Source organism: Taurulus bubalis, assembly GCF_910589615.1.
Source record: "Taurulus bubalis genome assembly, chromosome: 4".
Lineage (NCBI taxonomy): Eukaryota > Metazoa > Chordata > Actinopteri > Perciformes > Cottidae > Taurulus > Taurulus bubalis.
In genome coordinates, this window is record NC_136592.1 from 10,932,383 (window position 1) to 10,958,797 (window position 26,415).

A 26,415-nucleotide genomic window follows, 5' to 3' on the forward strand; every position below is an offset into this window, starting at 1 on the left:
TTCATATGCTCATCATATATTCTTTTTGTGTGTATCTTAATGTGAAAAAATAACTCCTGTCAAATACATGTAGTGCGTTTATTTCCCTCCGCCAAATGTTGTGGCGTAGAAGTATAGTAAAATGATCTTTATTAAATGTGCTTCATTACTTTCCACCACTGGTATTTCACATGTTATGCTTTAGCCTGACTGATAGATGGATGGAAACACTTACAGCCCGCTCTGTCTTTTGTACTGGGTTCACAGCTACACCCTGCGTGTGGTCGGCAATGGGATCAAGGCTCAGAGTGCCAACCCTGAAGTGAAAGTGAAGGGAGCAGACCCTGTGATCAATCAGATCATTGACAAACTGAAGCACATCAATCAGGTGAGCCTCTCTCGTTGTCTCTACTACTTACTGTATCTACATTATAGGATTTATTTCTCTTTTTTTGTGCAGCTCTCACTCCACTTTAAGTCTATAATTCCATCCCTCATTCTTTCAAACATATGGTATCTGTCTCCTCAGGCAATATGCTAAGTCTCTGTGCGTCTTTGTGAGTTTATGGAACATTAAGTAGCTCTCGTTAGCTTTTGGCTTGTTTTTCAAGGTGCACAGAAAAGAAACAACTGCTCACAAGGCTGTAACCTCTAATTTGTGACCTTTTGAATAATAATGTCATCTTCCATATTATATTAAGTACCGACTAATAGAAAACTAGTCTCAAATGCAAAATCATCTCCAGGCAATGACAGAAAAAAATCAATCTTTACACGTTTAGAAACCCATTTTGGCTGGTTTGTGTGTCTTCATATTAACAAAATTCTTTTTCTGCTCTTTGTCAAAATCAATGTAGCTTTTCTATTACCCAGCCTGCACGTTTGTGCTGCTGTGGCCCCTTTCAATGCTGTTTATCTCTCAGTATGATGAGATTAGGGCAGTTTACTGGAGCACTTTCTCTTCTGCAGCTTCAATAACAGCTGCTGTAGCAGCTTCTGGGTTGTTGCACTGCAGCAGCAGCTTCACGTGTCTGTTGCTTTGGTTTCCCAAGTGGCAGGCTGAAGGCCAGGTCATCTCTCTTGACCCTGTGCTGGCACCCCCTCCCTGACTAATTCACACCATCTGCGGGATGTCGGAACACATAAATCTATATCATAACCATTGGAGAGCACCTGATCTGCCTTGTTGACATTCACTGTGTAAATGTCTTTCTCTCTGTGTGTGTTTTTGCCAGCAGCGTCTTAAATGTGCTTCTTTGCGTATGTCCTTTTGGTTCTGTGAATTTCAACCTGAAGGAAAACTGTTTTATGCTTTTAAGCAGTGGCGGTTCTACATGTAATTACGCCCCGGGTGAGACCCCCCTCCGAGCGCCCAATCCCCCCTCTCCCTCCCTCCCTCCGGCGGGTAAAAAAAAAAAAAAATCGGAAAAATATTTTATTTTGTAAAAAGACCGGATACATCCGTCTGTGCGTAGCCTCAAACGTAACATCTTGACACATGTCAAGAGGTTCCTTACGTTACCCCGAAAGTGAAACTTAAAAGTAAGTTACAACTCAGTGTTCTGGATTGAAATCAAGGCAGAGTATACTGAGATCGCCAAAGAAAGCTCTGAAACCCTGCCTCCATTTCAACATCCTGTCTTTGTGAAGCAGGTTTTAATGAAGTGACATATTGCATATAAAGGTTTAAGGTACGGAGTAGAGTCAGTAGACTCGACATAAACAACAGACGTAGGGGCTCGGTCTTTTTCTCCCGTCACCCCGAGACGACCGGCTCGTAGCAGAGAAACAAGCTCAGGGCTCCACTAATGCAGCGTCATGGTGAGTTGTATCTTTATGCACTTTATAATTGTATTTATGCCGGTCGTATTACGTCATATTTATTACGTCATATTTTTCGTCTACACCGTGAAGGCCGGTCCGTGAAAATATTGTCCGACACAAAACCGGTCCGTGGCTCAAAAAAGGTTGGGTACCACTGCATTAGAGTCTCCATAGGCCACAGTGGATCCCCCAGCGCGCATGCCGCTGCACCCACACGGCCCAGATGATTTTTTATTTTTTTTTAAGTGGTCACGTGTCATGAAAAAGTGCCGCGCCGGCTGCCCGGGTCGCCCGTGCCCAAAACCGCCCCTGCTTTTAAGCTTGGAAATGTAAGATCTGCTGCATAGGATTTACTGTCACCATGAAACAGATCACGATCGTCAGATCAGCAGAGATTATGTAATCATGTATAATCTTCTGGGAGCAAGTCCTTCCGTGACTGTAAACATACTCAGTCATCTGTTGCTTTGTTTTTAAACTGAGGAGTTGTGTGAACCCGTTTGTGTCGTCATAAGCAGCGATGAAAAATGACACTTGGGACTTATATGTCTAGCTCATTATCAGTTAACTCACCCATCAGAGAGGGAAATCTCAGGGCCCTATTTCTCGTACCTGGCTAAACAAAGTCAAGCAAATGTCCTAATCTCCATCTTAAATTAGCAAAATGATTGACATCAGGCTATCTGGGTTTCTTCACGGCTGATCCGCGCTGAAACGGTCTCGTTAATTCTAGCCAGACGTCAGTCATCTGGATAAATGCGCGCGCCCGCTCCTCTTCAGAAGGGATAATAATGGAGCACTGACACCACGATGTTCTAACAGTACAATGGCAAATAAACACAGAGGAACCTCTTTTTATTTCTCTAATGAGAAGCAGGAGATGATCATGAAGGCATATGAGGAAGTCAATACCGTAGTCATTCACAGCAAACGCGTTGCGAATATTCCAATGTTTTTGCAACATTGTTGCCGTGAACGCAACGTTAACATCGCCCCCGCTGCGAGACATAAGCGTCGCAAATATATCAGACAAGTTAAATGCGTCAGTGTTGAGAAAATGTATCGGCAAATTTGAAGTGCTTCATCACCCAAATCAATCAGATTATATTTACGAATAAGTATATACTTATGAGGATATATGTACTGTATGCACGTATGAATCATGTACTATATATGTGTATATGAGTTTGAATATGTGTATGGGCGGATCAGTATGTATGTATTATTCATAATCAGAAATTCAATCAATTGAAGCAGTGAAAATAAATTGTGTGTGATTCTCTGTATTCTCATCACGATCACCTTAATCATGTTCTACAATAATGATATGTACGGTGTACTAATAACACTGTCATATAATTATGAGTGCTTTCAACACATCCATAAGTTTCTTAAGAGCTAAATAAACTTAAGAACAGTGGCATGCAGCGGCTGATAGTCTGTGTCTGAGACGGGCGATCAGCTGCGTCTGTGGTGATCAATGTCCGCGGCTCCAGAAGCTCTCGTAAATAAATTATTTCTTGCCAGCAAAATCTATAGCGCCGCGTACAGGAAGTCATGATGATGTAAAGGATGGATCCTGGCGATCTGAAAGAACTCTCTCCCTATAAAACTAATATAACTAATATCGCTCCTTCATCAATGAGGAAGGGAGCTGCCTTTTTTGTCCGTGGGAGTGGCCATCTTATCCAGTGAATTTCAGTAAGCCTGCCCGGGAGCAGGTTTACATTTTTGGCTGTGTTGCTATGGTGATTAATCTAAGCTTGCTTCGAGAAACCGAGAAAGCCTGACCTACGTCATCTTATCCTGACAATTAGCCCGCTAACTGAGTAAGCCAGGTACGAGAAACAGGGCCTTGTGTGTGAAGAACATTGAGGTAGGTCTGGCTTGTAGCAAAGATACAATAATAATGCTATTATAATAAGTTTGCCATTTGATTTTCATATTCACAGCTCATTCAATATTCTGGGTTTTTGAGTACTAACAGTATATCAAAGTTGTGTTTTTTGTTTCAGTTTTGGAATAATGTTCTTTTCTCAGCACCTTCACAGTTGTCTTTGAAATGTCTGGAATTTTTGAAGAAGTCTCTTTCACAATTCATAGACAGTGACAGTAGATGCACGATTTATGTCAAAAGGTTGTGACGGGCTCTTCCAGGAACAATTCTTCCAAGTTTACTTGGAAATAAAATAGAGGTAGTTTATTTATAGATGGATAAGAAGAAAAGTTTGGTATGAATGGAATTCAAACCCCTTACACTGACTTACTGTTTACCAATTGTCATACAATATTCTGCCAATGTAAATACATATAAAGGATTTTCTCAGCAGAGGCAATATGAAATTAAATGTTAATGATTTCAACCAGAGCTGATTTACAACGCGTTGTCTTTCACTACAGACTACAGGCTGTCCCACCTCCCATTCAGTTGGTCTGAAAACAAACCAATGTTTATGATAAAAAGACATTGTCAGATTTATATTCTTTTACATATTGTTTTACACTCTTGCAGCGTCAGTTGGTTGGTTGGTCGACCACTTTGATCCCGACAGTGGATTGTCGTGACGTTTTACACAGACATTCGACTTTTAACCCTGAATTTCCATCCAACATCACCAGCAGGTCAAGTTTTCACCTATCATGTGATAACAAAACAACAAAAATAACATTTTGTAAAAGCAGTCATGTTTCCAAAATGATTTATCCTGAGGACTTTTCCTCTGGTGCCACAATGAGATTAATATTGGATGGATTGCAATGCAATGTGGAATACACACTCACATCCCTCTCAGGATAAATTGCACTAACTTTGGTCCCCTGACTTTTCATGTATAGCGCCATCATTCGTCAAAATGTTTATTGGTCCAATGCGACCAATGTGCAATGTGACCTGCAAAACTAACAACATTCCCATCAGTCTCAGCTGCACTGAGTGCTTAGCAAATACTCTTAGTTTTCTTTAGACCGGGGGGCTAGTGAAACTTAAACATTAGTGAAATAGATTCACACCGTAACAAATTGAGCTATCTTCTAAAGACTCTCATTAGCATCCTAACAATTATCCAGCTACATTTCCGCAAGCATATGATAAGATCGTTAGCATCATAAATTGTCAGAGCAGCTGAATAAAATCACTGAAATTTCCGTTTAGCATGATGATTCATAGAGCTCAACAACACAAAAAGCCCCTTGTCACTCACAAGGTTTAAATAAGGCAGCTTGGTCGCTGGTCCTACTCTTCAAACTATGTGGCACACCACAATCTTTTCCAAACCTGACTAGTTTTGTTGCTTAAACCTTGTTGTTACCATGTCAATATGGACATTTACAAAAATAAATACATCTAACGAGCGGAAACTGACATGCAAAGGTGACACATTTTAGACGCCTATGTCTAACTGCTGCTAAACACTCTGTCTGACTGCTTCTAAAATACAGAATGATAGTTTTTCTTAATATATGCTGTCTCAATGTTTAAAAAATATATATTTGCACTTTATTATTATTATCTGTATTCACTTTATATGTTGGACAGGAGAGAAGCGTTTTTTCAACTCTGTATGTTTGGTACATGTTGAGGAATTGACAATAAAGCTGACTTTGACTGCTAGAGGGATATGTAGAGTGTCGAAGTTTGAAGCGTAGGGCCACGAGTTGGGAGTCCGAACGTGTTGACAGAAACAAAGCCATGTTTGACACTCTTGAGCATTAAGACATTACAAGTATATACACAGTTCCAGCACTTAGGTAATAACAAACAAAAGAAATAGCTAATTAGTCCCTCAGATTATAAATATAAAGTATCCAAATGAAATCTCTGAGGCCTTGACAGTATTTCTGTTCATCAAACACAACAAATAGAACACAGGTGTCTGTGTTTTAGCTGTTAAACAGATGGTCTTTCAATAAGTTCATGTGAGGATAAAACAAGAATCTCCAAAAACATCCCATACTTAAACACTGAGATTACTGTTTGTTACTAAGTAACCTTCATCCAGTCATTGTTAAAGCTGTATTTCGTGCAATTATTTCTGAGATCTTTGAGGCACCAAATGCATCTTCAACAAGATTTAGAGACACTAACAACATAATACAAGTTTACTCCAGTTTCTATATTTGTGGCCAATTTAAAACCTTGTCAAGTGTGTCAGTAGGGTTCACAAAGCATTTCTCGTAAAATTGAGAGCCATCAAAAGTTAGATTTTAGTATTCAAAATCTACTTGTGTTGAATTCAACACTTGCCCTTTTGTACAAGTGCAATTTGTCACATCCTCATGTTCTGTGCCAGCACTGCCTCCAGTACATGCAGACAAAATATAAATAAAGACACAATGCCTGTTCAGCTGGGTAAATAGGGAACCTTGTCTGTTTTAGTCATGATGATAACCTTCCAGATCTTATGTTCAATGAGCTGTTCAATGCTGTAAGCTATTTCGCGGTTTTGGGGTTTTATGGGAAGTCAAGATGCAAATAACCCATAATTAATTGTAGCAACATCTCGAGTACACTCAAGCCAAATTACCCTCCATCTATGGCTCAAACTGATTCTCAAACAGAGGTGCTTTGTTGTTTTCTCCCAATCACTCTTGTGGATAATAAAGTTTACGGAAGCTTTACAAATAGGATTTTAAAAGGTGTTTTCTGTTCATATCGCTCATGTGAGAACGATAGCATTTGTAGTTAGTAAAACTCAAATGTGGTCGTACAAATGATGGCGTTGTCAGTAAAAGCAGAATGTGTGTGTGTGATGTTGTAGTGCTGCAAAAAGTCTCACCCAACTTCACACCAAATGCGAGAGTAAGCGGCATGAAAGCGATACTGAGGTGTCCCCGGATTCAATCCACACTGACACGATCCATTTAGTCAACTGATGTTCATGTACTGAAGCACTAAATGCCCGTAGTGCATCGGGAAGGCTCATAGAAAGATGGGAGGCCTTGATCAGTCGATGTAGATATTTGGTCAAAAACGTTCATAATATATGGACAGTAACAGATTGGTTGAAGTTTGATATCAGTCTGTGGAGACTTGAGTCCTGCATGAAAAAACCCTTCTTTTCATTTGAATAGCCAGTCTGTTGGCACAGCACGGCTGCAACACAGACGGCCTTGGTAAAACAATGTAGGGTCGTCCAGGGAAACATGGATTTTCCCCCCACCATTTTAGAAATCGTCATTAGCTGCGTTTTATGACAGGCAACTTTTTTGAAAATTTTATATAAAACTTATTATCACGGATTCTTATATATATATATATATATTTAAAAAAAAAATTAAAATAAAAACACCTCATCAGGCAGAGTGCCTGATACAAAGAAACCCTGCTGTCTTAAGTACACTCATGTGGTTGAGCAAAAGCTTTCAGAAGCAGTGAATGCTTTTAAGAGAGCTAATTAATCAAAACGATCCCTAGACTCTGAAGTATATAATGTATTGTGCTTTAGAGTCACAACAATACATACATCTATTTTTATACCATACGTTGACTTAGAGGAAGGTGAAATCTTACAAGTGATGTTGTGTCTAAGAATTGCAGACTTTTCTATAATACATCTGATTCCATTCATTCAACAGCTTGTGTGTTCACAGTCCTTGAGTCTATTTGCATTATCATCTCATTGATTTACAAATATCTCTGATTGGCATCTCATTAGCCTCTGAAGTGCTGCACAAGTGTCAGTCTGTGTGTCTGAGCGGAATTGTCATTTAACATCCATTTTCAACCCTCAGATTGTATTCCCCTGCCATGTTCAAGGTGTTTTTCACACATGTTTTGAGGCATACAGCAAGTTGAACAGAATACATGGCATGTAATTCAATGACAATGTGGCTGTTTATGATGGAAACTGGGTCTTTCGGAAGATATGTTGATCATATGCAGATGTAAAATGCAGCTGGTGTTAAATGGTGACGATTTGACATTTTAATTCATTGGATTTTTGTTGTGGTCGATGAATACTGGATGTAGGGGAGGAAGTATATCGGTGTGTGTGGGGGGTTAATGGCAGCTCAGTTTATGACCGGCATGACCGGCAAACACATCAATTATAACAGTGCACACACTCATTCAATTGTGCACACGAGTGCCTGTGTGAATGTCGGGTATACACCACACAATATATTACTTCTATAAATCACTATGGTACTGGCGCACCTTGTTGATAAGTTGCAACTTACCTTAAAGTATATCTGCATGAATGCCAGGTTGCTGGAGAGAAAATGTACACTGACATATTATATGGATAAAGGAAAGTGAAATTCTGTTACCTTTAAAGGTGCCGCTGTTGGGCATTTTATGAGGATAAGAGTGATGTGTCCATGCAAACGTTGATATTCATGTTTTTCATATCAGAAATGTTCTTTACTCTTTCCCTGACCTTGACGAACTGAAGTGCAGAAACCGCTCAAAGTTTCCCTAGAATCAAATGGAAATGTGTCATTACTATTCCACAGCCGAGGCTGCGGGAAAACACAACACAGCAGTGCAGCTATTGACAAATTCACCATGCAATCTAAGTGTACAAACTCTAGATTTCATCATCTTGCTCATCAGCAGCTCTTTCCTATGAATTATTTGTTGGCTCCTCTCCTTCTTGCCTGTCCGCTCCTCTTGATGTGGTAAAACCCATTAAGAATCTATAAGTAGGCCCTGTCCCTGTGTCTCTCAATCAAAATCAGGAGCAAGCAGCTCCTCACCCTGTCTGTGGGCTGAATTATTTACCAGTCATTGATGTGGTGGTTGACCAGCAGTTTTGTTTGTGAATTATTTATGCCCCCTCTCCTCTTAGTCCAAAGATTAACACTGAGAATGTAATCACATTTTATTTTCAGTGCTCCGAATGAGCCTACCACATCAGAACATTTGACGGTTTAGAAGGCTGGTTAATTAATGAGTAAAGTCTTGATTATAAACAACATCCTGTTCTCTTAAAGAATATTTCATATTTAACACACCACAGGCGCGAGCATGACTCTGATTGTTCAATTAAATAATGCTGGTATCCAGAAAAGAGCCTGTAAAGTCTGATATGTCAGGGCTGTGCAAGCAAGTCTTAATTGGAGACAAATCTCTAAACTCACACTTGTTGTGTCATTCATTATACCTTAGCACAGACAAGAAAAACAAGTCAAAAACCAGCTACACTGCATATCTATAGATAACAAATACAGATAACTATATCTTCAATAATTGCATTTACTTATCCAAGATTCAACACATTTAAAAGCAGGGCACTGTAGTTTTTAGAACCGGAGTAAATCTTGTATTTGTTGATGACTATTTTTAACCATGAATTAATACACATTTGGTGCTTTAGCAAGCATTTGAGGGCGCAGATCGGTGTATGTGTGATTGTCTAAAAATAAACTGCAATGCCCATGTTCTTTGTAATGAAGGAATATACCACCAAGTGCAAAGTTGTGTTGTTTTTAGTAGTTTTTGGACAACAATGAAGTACTGCTGCATAGAGGAATCAGCTATATCAAGCTTTACGTGTTAGTAGGATCACTTCTTTTTTGGTTTATGAAAATAGGACAGATGGTTAATTTGAATTAGAATATTATTCTAAAATTCACATTACTATCCATCCATCCATCCATTCCATCCACCCATCCATTCATATCTGGGGCCGGGTCGTTGGGCAGCTTGGTATTTCAGACGTCCCACTCCCCCACAATATTTTCCGGCTCCCTTCATTTCGGATGTCTGAGCTCCTCCCCCTATCTCTATGGCTGAGCCCAGCCATCCGATTAAGGAAGCTCATTTTGGCTGCTTGTATCTCATTCTTTTGGCCACTAACCAAAGCTCATGACCATAGGTGAGTGGGCAGAACGTAGATGGACTGGTAAATCGAGAGCTTTGCCTCCCGACTGAGCTCCCCCTTCACTAAAACTCCCATATCACTACTGACGTTGCACCCAACATTCTGAAGAGGACCCAGAGGTTCTAGAAATCCCTTGCTCGGGGAGTGACTCTCCTCCAACATGGAGGGTGTAATCTGGCAGAGAACAATGGTCTCTGACTTGGAGGTACTGACTCTCATCATTACTGTATGTTGTAATTTCTAGTCAAGCCTCTCACTCACCGATCCGCTTTGCTGATGCTGCACTTGGTCTGGATCAACACCCTGTCAGTGCTGTTGCAGTGAGGGAGATGAAAAATGACAGTGTGTGTCATGGGAGCCGACTCACGGCCTGACACTCTTCTCCTCTGACTGGCAAATATGATCATTGTAAAATCTCTTCTCCACCCCCTATTTACAGATAGTAGAGTGTGTTCAAAGAGAATACTGATGAGGTGAAAAAGCCACACACAATTTTATTCCTCCATCTCTGAAGGTGTGATTCGTTTCGACACATGACACCCGGCACCTCTTTAGGATATGTACCCTCTACATACTCTGCTCTGTACATTTTGTTCAACTATAAATGTAGTATATTATTTACGGACAGTCAATCTTTAAAACTTTGCAGTTTTTTTTGGAGCTACCTTCATCTGCAGTGGAAAATAGTTGTGCAGGCAGGATAAATGATTTTAATGGCCATATTTTACAAGACACAGAGCAACATGGCCATCACCTTGTTCCATTACTGTAGACGCAGCCAGTTTACATATCTTAATGGCTTAAGGCCACAAATTGGAGTTGACAGCTGAGTTAACATATTAGACTGCAGTAAAGAAAACCGGTTTTCTCCAGTGCTGATGATATTGTTTTAGAAATGCCAGAGCAATAGCGTGGTTTATTATTTTTAATGCGTATGGAGGTTGAACAAGTAAAATAACAGCCCCAAAAAAACGATGTGGAGTTTAATTAGTCATACATTTTAAATGTACCTACTTGAGTTTGTTTATTCCTGAGGCAGATGCCAATATTAAATTAATCTGCGGTAATAAATACATAAAATAGTTGCACTGTGGCATTCTCAACTTTGGAAAGAAATTTTAAAAAACAATGGATAGTATAATCATGTGATACTAAGGACAATGCGCAATAAACAGCTCTATACACATCATATGCACAGCTTTAGTGTGTGTGTGTGTGTGTGTGTGTGTGTGTGTGTGTGTGTTTGTGGAGGTACTATTCATTATTCTGACTACCTGTGTGAAGAAACTGTCTCGTGGGATTTAATGCTCCAGTAGCATTTTCCAGATGGCAGGAGTGAAAATAGTATGTGGGCTGGATGACTGGTGTCCTTGATGATGCTTTGGGCTTTCCTGATGCAGTGGGTAATGAAGATATCATGGATTTGTTGTAGGTCTGTGCCAGTAAATTTCTTGATGCTGGCTTAAAATTGTTGTGCTTCAGGTTCCAGGGCTGTGCAGTCAAACCTGCTAAAGCATACACTGATATGCAGCCTGTCAGAATATACTGTCTATGGTGCAGCGATGAGAGTTAAGCCAAGTCTCAGTTACCATCCGGAATCTTTTGAGACGCTTCACAGCCTTTGTTGTGATTTCATGAAAAAGCAGCTTGTATTATGAAGAAGTTTGTGATGAGTACAGTGGTGAATATGAAATGTATTAAATATCTCAGGTGGCCAGGGCTTGTTTCCAGGGTGGTTATCTGAGGTAACCAAAGACAGGGAAGACACAAATGGATGTAAATATAACAATCAGTCAAAAAGAAGAAATGGGAGATGTTCTAGTGTGCAATCGCACTAGCATCTCTGTGAGCCTCCACCTGGAAAGGCACAGTAGTCCTTTGAGATGCTAATGTATCACAGAGACCATGTTTACATGCTGATGTTTAGCAGGTACAATGTTTACCACGCGCATCATCTAAGTGTATCGTCTTAGCGTGGTAGCATTTGATAATTAGCACTAAACCCCCAAAACAGCTGAGGCTGATGGGAATGTGTTCCAGGTAATTGGTCATAAACTAAACTATTGGAAAAAAGGGACATTTTGACATGATGATGACGATAGAGGAAAGGTCCGGGGTTTACCACAGCCAATAGGATTCATCCCCAAGGCACCGTGGATAATTGCACTAAATTTATTGACTTTCAATTTAATGAATTTGGACCAAATTGATGTCAATCGTATTGGTGAAATTCCCCAAAATTGCCTCAAGAATATTTATCAATCAAAAGAGCCATTTCCAAAAGAAACATGTCAACTGTATTTTATAGGCTTAATAAATCATGTTAGTTTGCAGTGGAGAAAGTTAAACCACATTCATCTGGGAACTGAATTATTTGTGTTATTTTGTTCTTGATAAGTAATGTGGAAATACATCAATATTGGAATACGCTGTTTTGTGTGCAGCGAGTAACCAGACAGCGACAGACAGACAGACAGACAGACAGACAGACTGTCCCAAATAAAACTCCATCTAACAATCTATTGTATTGTCTGAGACTGTAGCCTGCGTGTTCACTGTTTCTAAGAGTCAATATTATTTTTTTGCTCATATTGTTTGGTGTCTAATCAGTTCCCTAATTTCCACTCCTCCTGTAGTCATCGCTTGTTTGTCCTCATTGTTATTAACGGCAGATTTTCTCCTGATTGTGTTTCCTGCCAGCGTAGTGGTTGCCATGGATATTTGCTGGTGCATTTAATTAACATTTACCACTTTGCACAATTGTGAGGTGGACCACCCCCGGGATAATTTAGACTCAAATAGGTTGAGAACCAGATGCTTAAACTGTAGTAATTAAATTAGCTATAACCGTAAAGCGCATACAGAAAAAGGGGAACGTATGTATATATGTTAATAAAGCAGGGTAAATCAGATAAATTCAGATTGATAATGACAACTATTTGAGAATTTGGTGTTTGTTTCACTGAATAAACCTCATGAGATAATCTCAAAATATGCTGTGTTCCCTCTTATATGCACGGCCATACGGATTCAATGTCCATTAGATTTCAACATCTATTGAAACCATTATTTTGTGTGCTGCAGAACATGTGTTGTTCATCTTTATCTCTTGTGGGGTTAGCTCTTAATTAGTGCAACACCTTTAAAAGAAAATGGCCAAGTAGGGGAACTCAGTGTTCAGAAAATTCCTTCTAATTGCACAGTATTGTTATCAGCTTGTAAGCAGCTTGGTTTTTAGAAAAGAGTAACTGGTATTTGGTGGTCATTAACTCTCCACACGCTGCAGGAACAGCCAGAAGCCTGCCCAAGGGTGCCTTCTCAGAGCAGTTTCTCATCTGGAGATGCATTGAACGAAATCAGAGCCCCTGTCTCACAGCCAGTGTTAGACAAAGCCCCATGTCATTCAGAGAAGTGAGCCAATAACACAGTTCATTGTGTGTCAGAAAGAGCAGTACAGCTGCTCAATACAATCAAACACAGAGCCGTTGCTCCCCTGGCCCTCAAGAGTAAAAGAATCAAGAGTCTGCTGATTGACAGACTTATTCAAACACGACAAATGTTTCACCAGCCTTTTGAACAAATTAGTTTTCTGTGTAATATCATTACAGAGGCTTCTATATCTTCCACGCAAACTAAAAACACATCTTTTCTGACTACACCTTGAATAAAGAAAGTAGCACTTTAGTAGCACTTACATGGCACTTACTTATAGCACTTGTGGTTTGGCTTTCTTGAAGAAATTGTACTTTCTTGATTCTTGTTGTTTGATTATTAATATTCATTCCAACTTTCCCACACAATGCACTAGTGTTTGATTCAGTGCATTTCTTTCCCATCTGGTGTTCAAGTTTTATTTTTGAATGCACTTATTGTAAGTCGCTTTGGATAAAAGCCTCAGCTAAATGAAATGTAATGTAATGTAACTACTGTTGCTAATGCTTATCATATCAACTGCCAGTGATCACACAAACCAACATAGCATTTTTGATATGGTGCTTTCTTTTGAGTAATTATATTGTTTAATGGACCACAACAACAACAATACATTGTTGTGGCTGGTAATGATAATAATAATGTATTTTCATGTTATAATGTAAATAATGCAGCAGGACGGTCTATGTGGGATTGACTCAAAATGTATTACCCATATTCATCGTAATCAAGGGCCATGTCCCTCAGTGCAATGCTCACTGTTGTGTTTTTAAATAGTTTTGGGGCGTCAATGGAGGTGCAACCTGTTTGTGCACTTTCTGAAGATGTTTTGCACTGTCACTTCTGTTTTTGAATAAAGGGTTGGAAATGAACGCTTTTTTGATAAAAACATTTTTTTATCCGATTCATCGATTAATCGAAAAAATAATCAACCGATTAATCGATTATTAAAATAATCGTTAGTTGCAGCCCTAGTATTAACCGTTCTCCTCGTCGCAAACTATAAATAAGTGAATCCCAGGGAGCATATTGTTTCACATGTGCAGTCTACTGTAATTATTGCAAGATGCTGTTTCTTTCATAAAGAGTGCTCAGAGTTAGCAGCCCTGCTGAGCCCTCAAGCAGTGCTCTACCTCCTACCTGCAATACTGTTCTCGCATTTCTGTGCCTTATTTTATATATTTTTCTTATGCTATTAGTGTTTACCTCCTTTTTTTGTATTCTTAATTTTAATTTTTAACGTAAGTTGTAAGTTATTGTAATTCTGCGAAGTAATATGTTCATGTTATAGTCTGCATATGACAATACAAATATCTGTAGCACTTTATAATAAATCAATAATGAAACATTTATAACTGTGTTTATGAATTGCATACTAATGAGTGTTCATGTTGGAATAATGCTTTATAAAAGATGAATTCAGTGTTTATTCATGCTTTACTAATGCTAAATAGTGTGTACTTATTATAAAGTGCTATGCAAAAATCGTGTATCTTGACTGCGAAGAGCAAAAGTCAAATTGAGTCAAACCAGGCTGATCTCACCACAGAAACTCATCATTCCATGTAATGTATTAAAAGTGTGGTCAGACAGAGATGGAAAGAAAATTATGCCAATTACACACATGGAAGGAGCGCTTAGATTGACCAAACTCTCAATATTCTCCATCTTCTAACCTGTCATCATTGAGGAGCTGAGACTCAGACAGGCTAATTACCAGCACATATATGTCCGAGCTCTGCCATGGCTGCCACCCCGACACTTCTGCTCTGCTGCAGTGAACCACAACAGTAATTAATTAGCATAGACAATGCCTTTCTGATCAACACAAAGCATTCCCTCTTGTTTCCAATAACGCACCATGAATTTAAATGAGCCAATTAGCGTATGCATTTCCCCTGGTATCAAGTTTACAAAGTGATTGAGATTCTGCTGCGCAGCCACACAGCAGAAAGTTTAGCTGCCCTGCAGGCCACTGTGGCCGAGAAGGGTAAGTGTCATTCAACACACACTATGGATGGTAGGTGGTGGCAATCAGGAGAAGTGTTGGCTTATTATTTTAGTTTTTTTTTAATGAACCAACAAATAAGGGAATTTAAGTATAGATGTATTTTTGATATTGAAAGCATGGGATGCAGAAAGAAATCTAGGCAAAAATCTATCTAAAAATATGCCCTTTGCGCTGCAGTTATTCAGTAGATTTATAGTTTTTTAATTACTGAGAGGACTTTGGCTCATTAGCAGCATAGTCAGCTGGTATTTTGCATTCCCCCCCCCTTTTCTCTTCATTTTCGGATGCATATTCTGCACAACCCTTGCCATGAGAGGACCTTGTTCACTTTGTGAATATTTAATGTACTACTCATAATAATTCATATATAAGGTTACTTTAAACTGGTTTACTTTTGTAGAAAAATATGAATATGTAAACTAAAATGTGTCTTTTTCTGTGTCCCTTTTCACAACTAGCTGTTGCAAGGGAAGTCCATCCCTAAACTGGGGTCGCTGGACCAGATTGAAACAGGAAGTGGAGACACAGAGGGACGCTACAGCGGTGACTGCGATGATGAAGACGGCTGTGGTGGTTCAGGTGGTGGCGAAGTAAAAAGAAAAGTCTCCAGAGTCTCCAAATGTAAGTCTTCTCTTTTTGTAATTTTATTGATCAATTAACAATGCAAAGAAATGGTAACCCATGCTGTTATATTTTGCCCTGAGAAGGAAAAGAGCCAGAATATCACATTTGATTGGGGATATATTCTAATTTATATTGTATAGGATTAGGTGCAATGATTTAAATGTGTATGTTTGTGTGTGTGATTGCATTTGGATTTTAATGTATATCTCTTATTATTGTATGAGGTTAATACTTTTACATGGTTCCTGAAAAAAGGGAAAAAACAAAACATAAAACATATATCTAAAACATACAACACAGACTTACAATGAATTAGTAAAAAAATAAGGGAACATAAATCAACTTTCACAAAGTGCACATAATATAACATGACAAGTAATACATGTGTATGTACTTATGCCTCTTAGTTTTGAACACATGCAATAAATAATTGAAAGAATTTAAAAATTAATGCTAGTTTTTAATCAGTGAAGACGATTCAAAGATGCAGTTGCATACTATATTTTGATAAGACTTGCTCCGGTCTCCATTTTATGACATAATAATAGTCATTAAAGTTAATAGTTGCTATGGGGACATTATTGCAATCAAGGCCCGTTACTTTCAAAATTATTGCTCCTTAGAGGATCAGTAACCCCTGATGAATCCCAGTGGCGGAGCTCTCCTCCTCATTTTGTTACCTGTCACAGCCTCCTCTCATCACATGGATTCCCTCTTGCCTCTACTCTCCATCAAACATGCTAACAACCTGATTAATCACCTTTTCTCATTTTGCCTATGGCGACAATGAGGAAAAGTGCGTGTGGGGCGGGGGGGGGGGGGCATCCAAACAAGCCGTTCTATCCGTGTAAATGTTTCCTTTACTGCTTGTCAGTCTGTCTCATCTGACGCTGTGGGGAGGCACTGACATTTATCACCCATTCCAGTAGAGCTGCCCTTTCCTTGTCACAGGCCAGATCAGCCTGTCTCCCATATTTATGACCCACTGTCTGTCGTGACCTCTGTCGAGCATCTGTCCCGTGCTACCTGACCCTCACACAAATACCAGGGATTCCCCACACCAGAACCAGACCTCTGGCCAGTCCCTGCAGGCTTATACAGTTGTTGTTTTTGCATTCATTGCTAACACAAATGGTTGATTAGTTTTTAGTGGCTATTTGGTGTCAGTATTTTGTCTTTGTGTTTTATTGTTGTAGTAGAATTAAATGAATTAGTGTAACTTGCAACCTAAGGATACAGCAGCGCTAAAAACAGTGTTTTATTGCTCACTCTTACTGAAAAATGAGTCTTACACACTATAAAGCAGCTTCAAAGTATAGCAAATATGTAATGGGAGTGGTATCCATTAAATTGTATAAACAGGAATGCAATGTGTGCCCTCAAATCGTGTCAAAGGAAAGCTATTTGACTCCATCATTAATTGGGCCCTTACCTTTAGAAACCTTCATGTTTTGGCACAATTCAAATATAATATAGTATATTCCAGGAAGTTTCTAGGAAATTGAATCCAAAACATTGGATTAAGATCACAGATGAACAAGGACCACTAGTAGTCTACCTAACTATTCCGTATCATCAGTGCTTGTAACCAATATAGACATGGACCACCTTCAGAAATTAACTGGTCCGTGACACAGGTTGATATTCCCATGTTAAGCCGTCAATTGAACAAGCTGATGAGGCACAAATAAACACTTGCTAACTAGTGAACAGACATAATTTCTCAGTCCTCTGTGGCTGAGGGTAGTGGAAGTATAGGCACTAATATCTGTTACGAAGTACATAATCCTCTAGTTCAGTCAACCAATTTGCGTGGCATGGATTATTATGTAAATGTTGCATATGTAGAATATTGATATTTGGCCATTGACCTCATCACACCCCACAAGGACGCACTAAGCTCACAGCTGGAAATAAGGAGTGATGACTGTTACTTTGTAACAGTACTTTGTAACGGTCAGATCAGAAAAAGCTTAGTGAAGGTGGGCGTGTCTTCCTGCTCCTACAGGCACCTTGTTCGGGTGATTTTCACCCGATGTTAGTGATAGTGTGACTATTTTTTTGTTCTAGGGTTAAATGCAACAACAGAAGCAGGAACAAATGCAACCACAGAACAACAAAAAAGTTCTGATAAAAAAACAATGTGCTTATAACATGACCAAGCACATGATCAACATACAGAACTTAAGTAGAATAACTGGCATTCACAAGTCACAAGTGCATGAAATCGCAGCCCAACGCTTTGTGTTTTTTTCTGATTGTTTATGAAGACTACAAGTCGGATTTTTTGAAATCTTCGACTATATATAGTTTACAAGACTACGTGATACGTTTCAGTCTATCGAAGTGAATTGAATGCAGTGATATTTCCATCTCAGTGCCAGATACTGAAATATATGGAAGCCCGTTTCGGCCACAAAAAAAAAAGAGATGGAAAAAAAAAAAATCTCATAATTATGAGATAATAAAGTCGAAATTATGAGATGAAAAGTCATAACTATGAGATAAAAAGTCATAATAATGAGATAAAAAGTCATAATTATGAGATAGAAAGTCATAATTATGAGATAAAAAGTCATAATATTGAGATAAAAAGTCATAATTATGAGATAAAAAGTCATAATAATGAGATAAAAAGTCATAATTATGAGATAAAAAGTCATAATAATTAAATAAAAAGTCATAATAATGAGATAATAAAGTCGAAATTATGAGATAAAAAGTCGAAATTATGAGATAAAAAATCGAAATTATGAGATAAAAAGTCATAATAATGAGATAAAAAGTCGAAATTATGAGACAGAAAGTCGAAATTATGAGATAGTAAGTGCGCATGCGCTTAAGTGACGTTGGCTTTTCTCCTTCCTGTTATCTGCGCTGTCTTCACAAGTCTCTTCATCCCCTCGCCGGTCTAACCATGAAAACGATATGCAAGCGTCACTGTTGACGTTTTAGCTCAACACATAATAGCATTGCTATTAATGTAGCTGTTGCATGTGTTTCTCATGTGTGCGGAAACGGGCTTCCATAGGACACCAAGTATCATTTAATTAGATTTTCTTCACTACAATTATGCATAATCCCCCTCCTTTGTGTCGTTGATGTTTATCAACAGAACATGCTGCCGATAGATGAGGATGATAAGGTAATAAAATAGGATCACCTCAAGACAATACAACCCTGATTTGAGGGATTATCCTCATTAAGCAGAATTACTGGTGTGCAAGAATGCTAGGTGACAAAAGCATCAATGTGAGCTGTTCATCCTTCAGAATTATTTTGTGACTGCAGCAGGGTTGTGTTTTCTGCATTGCAGCGCTACATGACCGAGTCACTGACTTTGTAAAACTACAATTAAGCAGATTTGTTTTTCTTTCTGTAAAACCAGATAATTATTAAAAGAACGCAGTAAAAGCAGAAAAAGATTGATTTATTTCCCAGTGTTAAACAGAGGGCTGCATTGCTCACAGCTTGCCAGTTAACACCGACTAAAGAAAGCTCAGGAAACCAAAACATAGCAGAGAGAGAGCATATACTAGAATCTTCCATACACCCTCCCGCATCTGGCCCTGTTTGTGCAGTTATTACAGACCTACCAATGGTTTCAACAAACACACACATCCGTCCTTAATGAAATGAAATGCATTTAACACTAATGAGAATTAGCACCTCAATGTCAAAACTATTGTAATATCACAGTGTTGTGTATTGCAGCCTATTACTGTGCATGTAAAGCATCATAACCAGGATCATAATTACCAATTATAACAGACATAATTGGAATACTCATTAAAGAAACCATAATGTATCTGTGGTGCTGTATTGGTCCAGACCATGGTTGTTTGATTGGTGCATCTTTAAAAAGGTTAAACTCATTTTTAAGTATTTATCGCACAGATTTAGATCTCAGACTAGACATCTTTCCACTTCCAAGCAACAGAAGATACACTTTAGCTTTGATACCCAGAACTTTTACCATTTTGGTAAACAAGATGAAGCAGAAGAGTCTCAAGTGTTTGGGATGAGACAATTATCTGCTGTAGCCCTCCTTTGTGACTTAGCCTGATGAGGTAATTATACACCTGGTTTAATCACATAAAAAGCTTGCCTAGCTCAGATATGAATATAATAAATAAGGTTTGCCACTATAGTCATGGTGGCGTATTAATCACTACACAGTTGGGAAGTAATAACAAACAAGGCTACAGACATGCCCTGCTTTACACTATAGTGCCAGCATGCTCACAGCTAAAATGGTACCATTTAGATGCTAAGCAGGTACAATGTTCGCCATGATCACCATCACCATCATTCAGCTTGTTGGCATGTTAACATGTTAGCTTTTTATCACTAAACACAAACTACAGCTGAGGCTGATGGGAATGTCTTTTTGCAAGCATTTGGTCATAAACTGAAGTATTGGACTGCAATTTTAATCTGTTGGTGGCACAAGAGGAAAAGTCAAAGGATCACCAAAGTTATTCATATTTATCCATGTTGGTACCAAAGTAAATTACATTTAATAAAGTAGTTTTTAAGACATTTCCCTTAAAACCACAAACGTGAAGCTGCTGCTGGCACTAGTGGCAGTCAGGGATTCACCATAAATATCTGGATTCATCGCTTGGGAACCACAAATTTTGTGCCTGGCCAACTGACAATGCCATCCCTTGAGCAGTGCAGCTAGTATGGCCAACACACACACACACACACACACACACACACACACACACACACACACACACACACACACACACACACACACACACACACACACACAGTTCCTGGCTATGTTCTAGAAGAAATATAGAGGTTTTCCTCAACTTCTAACTCTATCCAATACAAAATCTTCGATTTCCATGACTTATCAACAACGCCTGCAGTGGAGAACAACTAAGAGGTTTTCTTTCATGCTCCAACTCCAACAGGCCTCTTATACTCTTATCTGGCCTGGCATGGTTCAGCTGCATACACTGTGACTGCTTGCAGCGTGAGCGTTGTACTGCAATAAGACATCTGTCAGACACACTGGCAGCAGTGGAGAGAGACACCAATCGATTTCTAGAGAGTAAGCACAATGAGGGGAAGGGGAGAGGCTGCTTTACCATGACTCGTATTAATTAATAGTGTCTCAGAAGGAGAATATTTGATCTTATTTGAGCTTCTACCTCACAGGCTGGTGGTAAATTACTGAATGTAGCTGTTGCATTTAGAACTCCTCCACTGTCTAATGGTAAGAGATTTGACATGACAATATGCAAAGGGAGGTCTACATGTATTTAGTCAAATCACTGCAGTCTATATGTTCAGTGTTGTTTATGTTCCACTTCTAAAAGAAAGATCTGAGAGATAGTGAATTACATTACATCCTAGGTTGTCTGATTATCATTCAATTATATTAACCCACTGAACTAATACTTAAGTGATTTGTCAAAGACTTTTATGTCTCAGGACATACAACATACAACAACAGACATCATGATACAAGATTGTATCATGATACCTTTCCAAACAGTGTAGTTTCATGGTCAAATGTTGTATGTCAGGCTGAGTATTTAACAATGAAATACATTGCATAAATAGTAAAATGCGCAGCTATAACTAAACAGGCAAACTGTTACAGGTAAAATAGCATCAGCTAGTATTTCTTGAATTGGACTACATTGTACATTGTTGTTGTCATTTTGAAGAATAACATTAGAAAAGCTGAATACAAACAGCAACATTATATACAACTTCCTCAATTGTAACAATTGTTTTTTACACTAAGTTGAGGTGGTTTTTGTCTATGTCGAAGAAAAGGTCGATGTAGCGAACCTTCAACTAACATTATTGATCAGCTGTTTCCACTGTCGGCATCTTTTTTGATATTCCCATAACGTACGCATGCTGTCTTTGCCTTCGGACAGCATGGAACATGGCCAATACTCTCAGACATGCACATACAATTCTAGATGATGCACAAGCTGACTTGTTTTGTTTCCAGTTTGCAACCTCTACTTCTTCGTCTGTTTACTGGCAGACTACTGTCATGCAACGGCTAAAGCACCAACTTCTGACCAAACTACAGTCCAGCCAAGTTTATTCTCTCCAAACCAGTAAATGGAAACGCGCCATCGTCTAATTAATTTTTTTCCGACATTTCAGAAATTCGCTTAAAATTTGCTTGACAATTCAATGGCTAGTGACTTTTAGGGACTGCGGTAGCTTAAACTGCTGCTATAGTTGGAATATCATCTTAAGCAGTTAATGTTGAAACACAAATTGGGTTGAGATTTGGGACAAGAACTGTAGACCTGTGTTAATACATGTTTGCATAAAAAGATAATTATGTAGCTCCAAAGCTCAGTGACCATACCATTGCAATCTGAAACAATGCACATCTACTGGGTGGAGGAACTAATAGTGTTGCATTAACGGCAAGCAGCACAAATGAACCTGTTACTAACTGCAGGCTCCCACCGTGGCTGTCAAACACAAGGCAGGACTATGCTGATCATGAAAGGTACCCACATGGGAAATGCACCATCCAACTACTGTCCAACATGGAAACTCCTGTCAGACATCACAGTGTTGAAGCTGAAGGGACATGTGTGTCAATACACAAGCAAAGCTCAGCAGGGGATTGGAAACAACAGTGGATGCCCAAAGCACCAGCTACTAGTAGGCTGTCACTCTACGACTGCAAATTGAACAGACTAAAGTACAGTACTTGAGTAAATGTACTTAGTTACTTTCCACCACTGGGATTATAGTTGAACGGTATATTAGTTATGTTAATTGATGTTGAATTATGTTTTAAGCTAATTGTAAAAACAAAATCATTTTTTGTTTTCCTGGTGTGAAGAGTTTTCTGATGTACTGTGACAGTGATACACAGTTCATTCTGTAATCCTCAATTTATTTGATGTGATTTTGCAGCTGCGTAGCTGCTAGAATATAACTAGCTAAAACAAAAACTGTCTAATACCACAGCCCTGTAATATATCCATCAGTCCTGGTTGAAACTGTTAGAGGTTGGCTTTATCGTCGAAAGAAGTTTATGTTGTTTTGTCCAGTCCATTTCTATCAATGAGGGAAGGCTAGATAACAAAAACACCTTGTTGTTTGATGCAATACAGTTCAACAGCCTCACACACTACATCCTCCGAAGATATTCTTATTGTCATGTTGACTTCATCCATAGTGCTCTGCTGTAGATTAGATGAACAACCATGAAGCCAGAGACTCAGTGCAGCCCTCGTGGATCCCTGGAGCGTCTTGCAGCATACAAGGTCAACAACAGACTAAGCGCCATCATCAGAAACTCAATGGGTTTATGTGGAAAACCACTAAAAGCTGCTCGATCACAGAAGTGCCTGACATTTGCGACTCCATACCAACCCAATGCCTCATCCCTGCTGCTATTAAGCAGAGGTTTGAAACCTTTCACATATTACCTTGAAGCGTGGCTAAAGGTTCTTGAGGGGGGCTACCATCAGTCACCTCCTCCACATGCAAGCCATTAAGCTGAATGACAAGAGGATCTACAAGAATGACACTGGAGGCCATTTGAGTGGAAACATGTAGGTGGGTGGAAGCAAATGAAGGGAGAATAATTGGAACTGAAGGGGTCGAACTATCAAATAGGCCACATATTAGACTGGACTCAGGAAGGCTGCAGGAACCAAGAAAGGCAGCAAAATCCAAGGTATAAGCAACACTTCAGTACACACAGTATGCCCTGCTGTTGGTCACAAACTCATCTGGAAAAGCTAAAACTAAAGCTCTTGATTTAAAGAAATAGAAAATCCTTACACTGTCTGATGGATTCCACCTAAAGCCCATCTACCTTCTTCTGCAGCTGTAGACAGTGGAGGTGAGCGTCAAGGACACTGAATGAAACACGAAGCATGTGTGAGTACATTAGTAAAATGGCTCCTGTCATCGGTAGACAGATGAGGTGGCTGCCAGAGATTGCCAGAAAAAGACACCATCTGCCATTAGCAGTGTCCTGAGCTTATGGAGCAGAGGATTTGATAACCAGAATGAATGAATTCAGCATTTTTGACGAATATGTCAATTACATTTTCACTTGAGCATTGGTAAAAAAGAAATTTTGAAATTGCCGATTAATCATGCTGATGATGGTATGCACAAGAAATATCTACCCCGTGGTCCTAATACTAGAGTATGTCTTTTGTTTGTTTAAGAATGAAGAGATGCTCAAGTTGGAGCAACTGTAGTGTATTTTTTTTTCAGTCAACACTGCTACACCTGGATCTATCGTGGAACTGAATGTAGTCCCTGGTTACTCTAAACACAAGTTATTATTTACTGAGCAATTTCTTAAAAGGTTCTTGGTCCTCTGGAAAACTTACTCTGATGGAAACAACTTTTGAGGCTCAATTCAAAATGGTTGGCTGAATTAAAACGGATGGTCTATTATGATTCATGAACTAGAAGGAGGAAAAAAAGGAAACAAAGAAGAACAAGTTGGAACGGCCTTATTGACCTAAAGATGATCACGCCCCTGAGTTTCAAAACTCAATTTCTTTTTCATACCACATTCAAACAGTTTGGATTCTCAAAAGTCTGACAGCAGAAATAAAACCACTATATCCAAAAGATTTATCTTGAGCTAAAAAACCAGAGGGAAGGTCGATTCATGCGTTATCGGCCAAACGTACACACTACTTCTCATAACACCACTGGCTGTTCAGTGTAACTTTTTTCTGCTTAACTAGTGGTGGAAAATCCAAGACCGGTTCCTCTAGGACCTGCAGTCTCCGTGGGAGACCGTGCTGGTGGACTCTGGGGGAAAAAAGGAAATATCCTAATACAGACTGTATGATTTCAGTCCTACAGCCTTCAACCCCTTACAACTACATATGTGGAAATATGGAGTAACAAAATTCATCTAATATACTCTCAAATTGCCAGCATTAGCAGACAAATCAAAGGCATTTTCCATTCAATTCATGGCTTAATCTGTTCCTCAAAGCTATGAACGGGCTTCCCTATGAGCCAGGTTTATGTTTCCGAGGTAACTTTTAGGCCAACGTTTGTATTTATGTGTTGCTACGTTATAGTTGCTTTCTAAGATTAATTTAGATTACCTTGGAATGCTCTCGGTTACTAAATTACCTTAAACAACAGATTAACCCCACTGCCATCCGCAGATTGTTCAAGGTGTTAGCTTCACTGTGGGATTAGTTTATGTAATCAGTCTCTTGTGACTCATCATGCATGCCTCCCCCGTTTGCTGTGGGCTTATCTAACTCGTATGGATAATCGTGCACCTTTCTCAAACTCATCCTGCTTTCAACTATTGGAACTGATAGATGTTAGTGACTCATCGTAGTTGTTTTTTTATCACTAAAATTAGGTCGGTGAAGCACTCATGTGAAGCACATGATTTAACATTTAAAAAATCTGAGATTTTGTTTGTCACGGATATCTACAACAGTGTGATACTGCATTCAAATACCTAAAGGCCATGCCCACACTACTACGTTTCCATTTTAAAACGCATATCTTTTGCTACGTTTACACTGAGCGTCTAGGCCGGAGTGTTAGAGCACCGAAAAAGGATACATTTAAAAATGCTCCTGGGGAATGGATCATTTTGAAAACGCGGTTACCTCGTAGCGTGGACAGCGGAACCGGAGAAGTTTGAAAACGATGACCTAGACACTCTGTCAGTGTTGGCTACTTGATTGGGTCTTAGCAATTATGCCGTGTCCTTCGCTGATTCGTCATGCCCCCGATCACATGACCCTTTCCTGGAAGAAAACAAACAACAACAGCCTTGATTATTGATCAACATGGATAACTGATTACAGGTGCTGACCTTTTTTATACGAGAAGCTGTGCAGTTATTATAAAATGTTGAATTTAATTTGAATAATACTACTACTAGTTTATAATAACTACTGTGTCAGCATTAGGGAGCGGACATTTGAAGTCACGGTTTGTGGCTTGGAGGAAGACGATGGACACTTTTAATGCTATTAATGCTTATTTTGTTCTGCAGAACTATTACGAAGTCCACACAAGAACTGTAAACAAACAAAAGCATAAATGCTCTCCAGTAAGACAGAGACTTCAGCCACCGGCAGAGCTACGATTATTATACGAGGAAACAACGAAACCGAGAAAACAAGTGTATTGACCACATTTATTGAGCCCGCATCTAGTGAACTTAGTATATGTTAATTTTGAAGAAATTGTATGTGTGTGGGAGAGAGAGAGAGAGCATAACCTGCAGCGTTGTAAGTCATTTTAAAACCTAAACTAAAACTTTCCACAAAATGTGAGTGTCTGAGTATACAGAGGAAGATGTTAGAGATCTTCAGTGTCAAGCACTACCTTTCATTATTAAAATTTACTATAATACTTGTCGTATTTTCTGTAACTAAGCAATCAATCTACTTCCTGTTTACACTGGCACGTGCATGCCCGCATGCCCAGTGTACGTGAATAGTCATGTAATATTCGTTTTCAGGCTTGCTTTTATGGACGGAAGTAATTTCGCAAACGATGCATACGCCCGTGCGGGTGGAGATTGTCTTAGTTTTATTATTAACACAAATGTATTTGTGTGGATGTAGCCCAAGCCTGGACAGTCAGGTCGAGATTTACACTTTAAAAAAAAAATCTTGATACAGTGACTAATGATAATAAGTGATAATCTCCTCCAATGAATCGCCACCTTAACGTGGTGGAGGAGTTTGAGTGGCT

General features: G+C 39.1%; 1 protein-coding gene across 1 annotated transcript in view; it reads left to right on the forward strand.

The window, feature by feature from the left end:
* Positions 1 to 26,415, forward strand: part of gpc5a (glypican 5a) — a gene marked incomplete at both ends in the record, with an annotated part of 114,923 nt that overhangs the window by 55,181 nt on the left and 33,327 nt on the right. The window contains 2 exons of the mRNA XM_079217510.1: positions 247 to 367; positions 15,528 to 15,690. Coding sequence (XP_079073636.1) covers positions 247 to 367; positions 15,528 to 15,690 — 284 coding nt within the window. The remainder of the gene's footprint in view (positions 1 to 246; positions 368 to 15,527; positions 15,691 to 26,415) is intronic.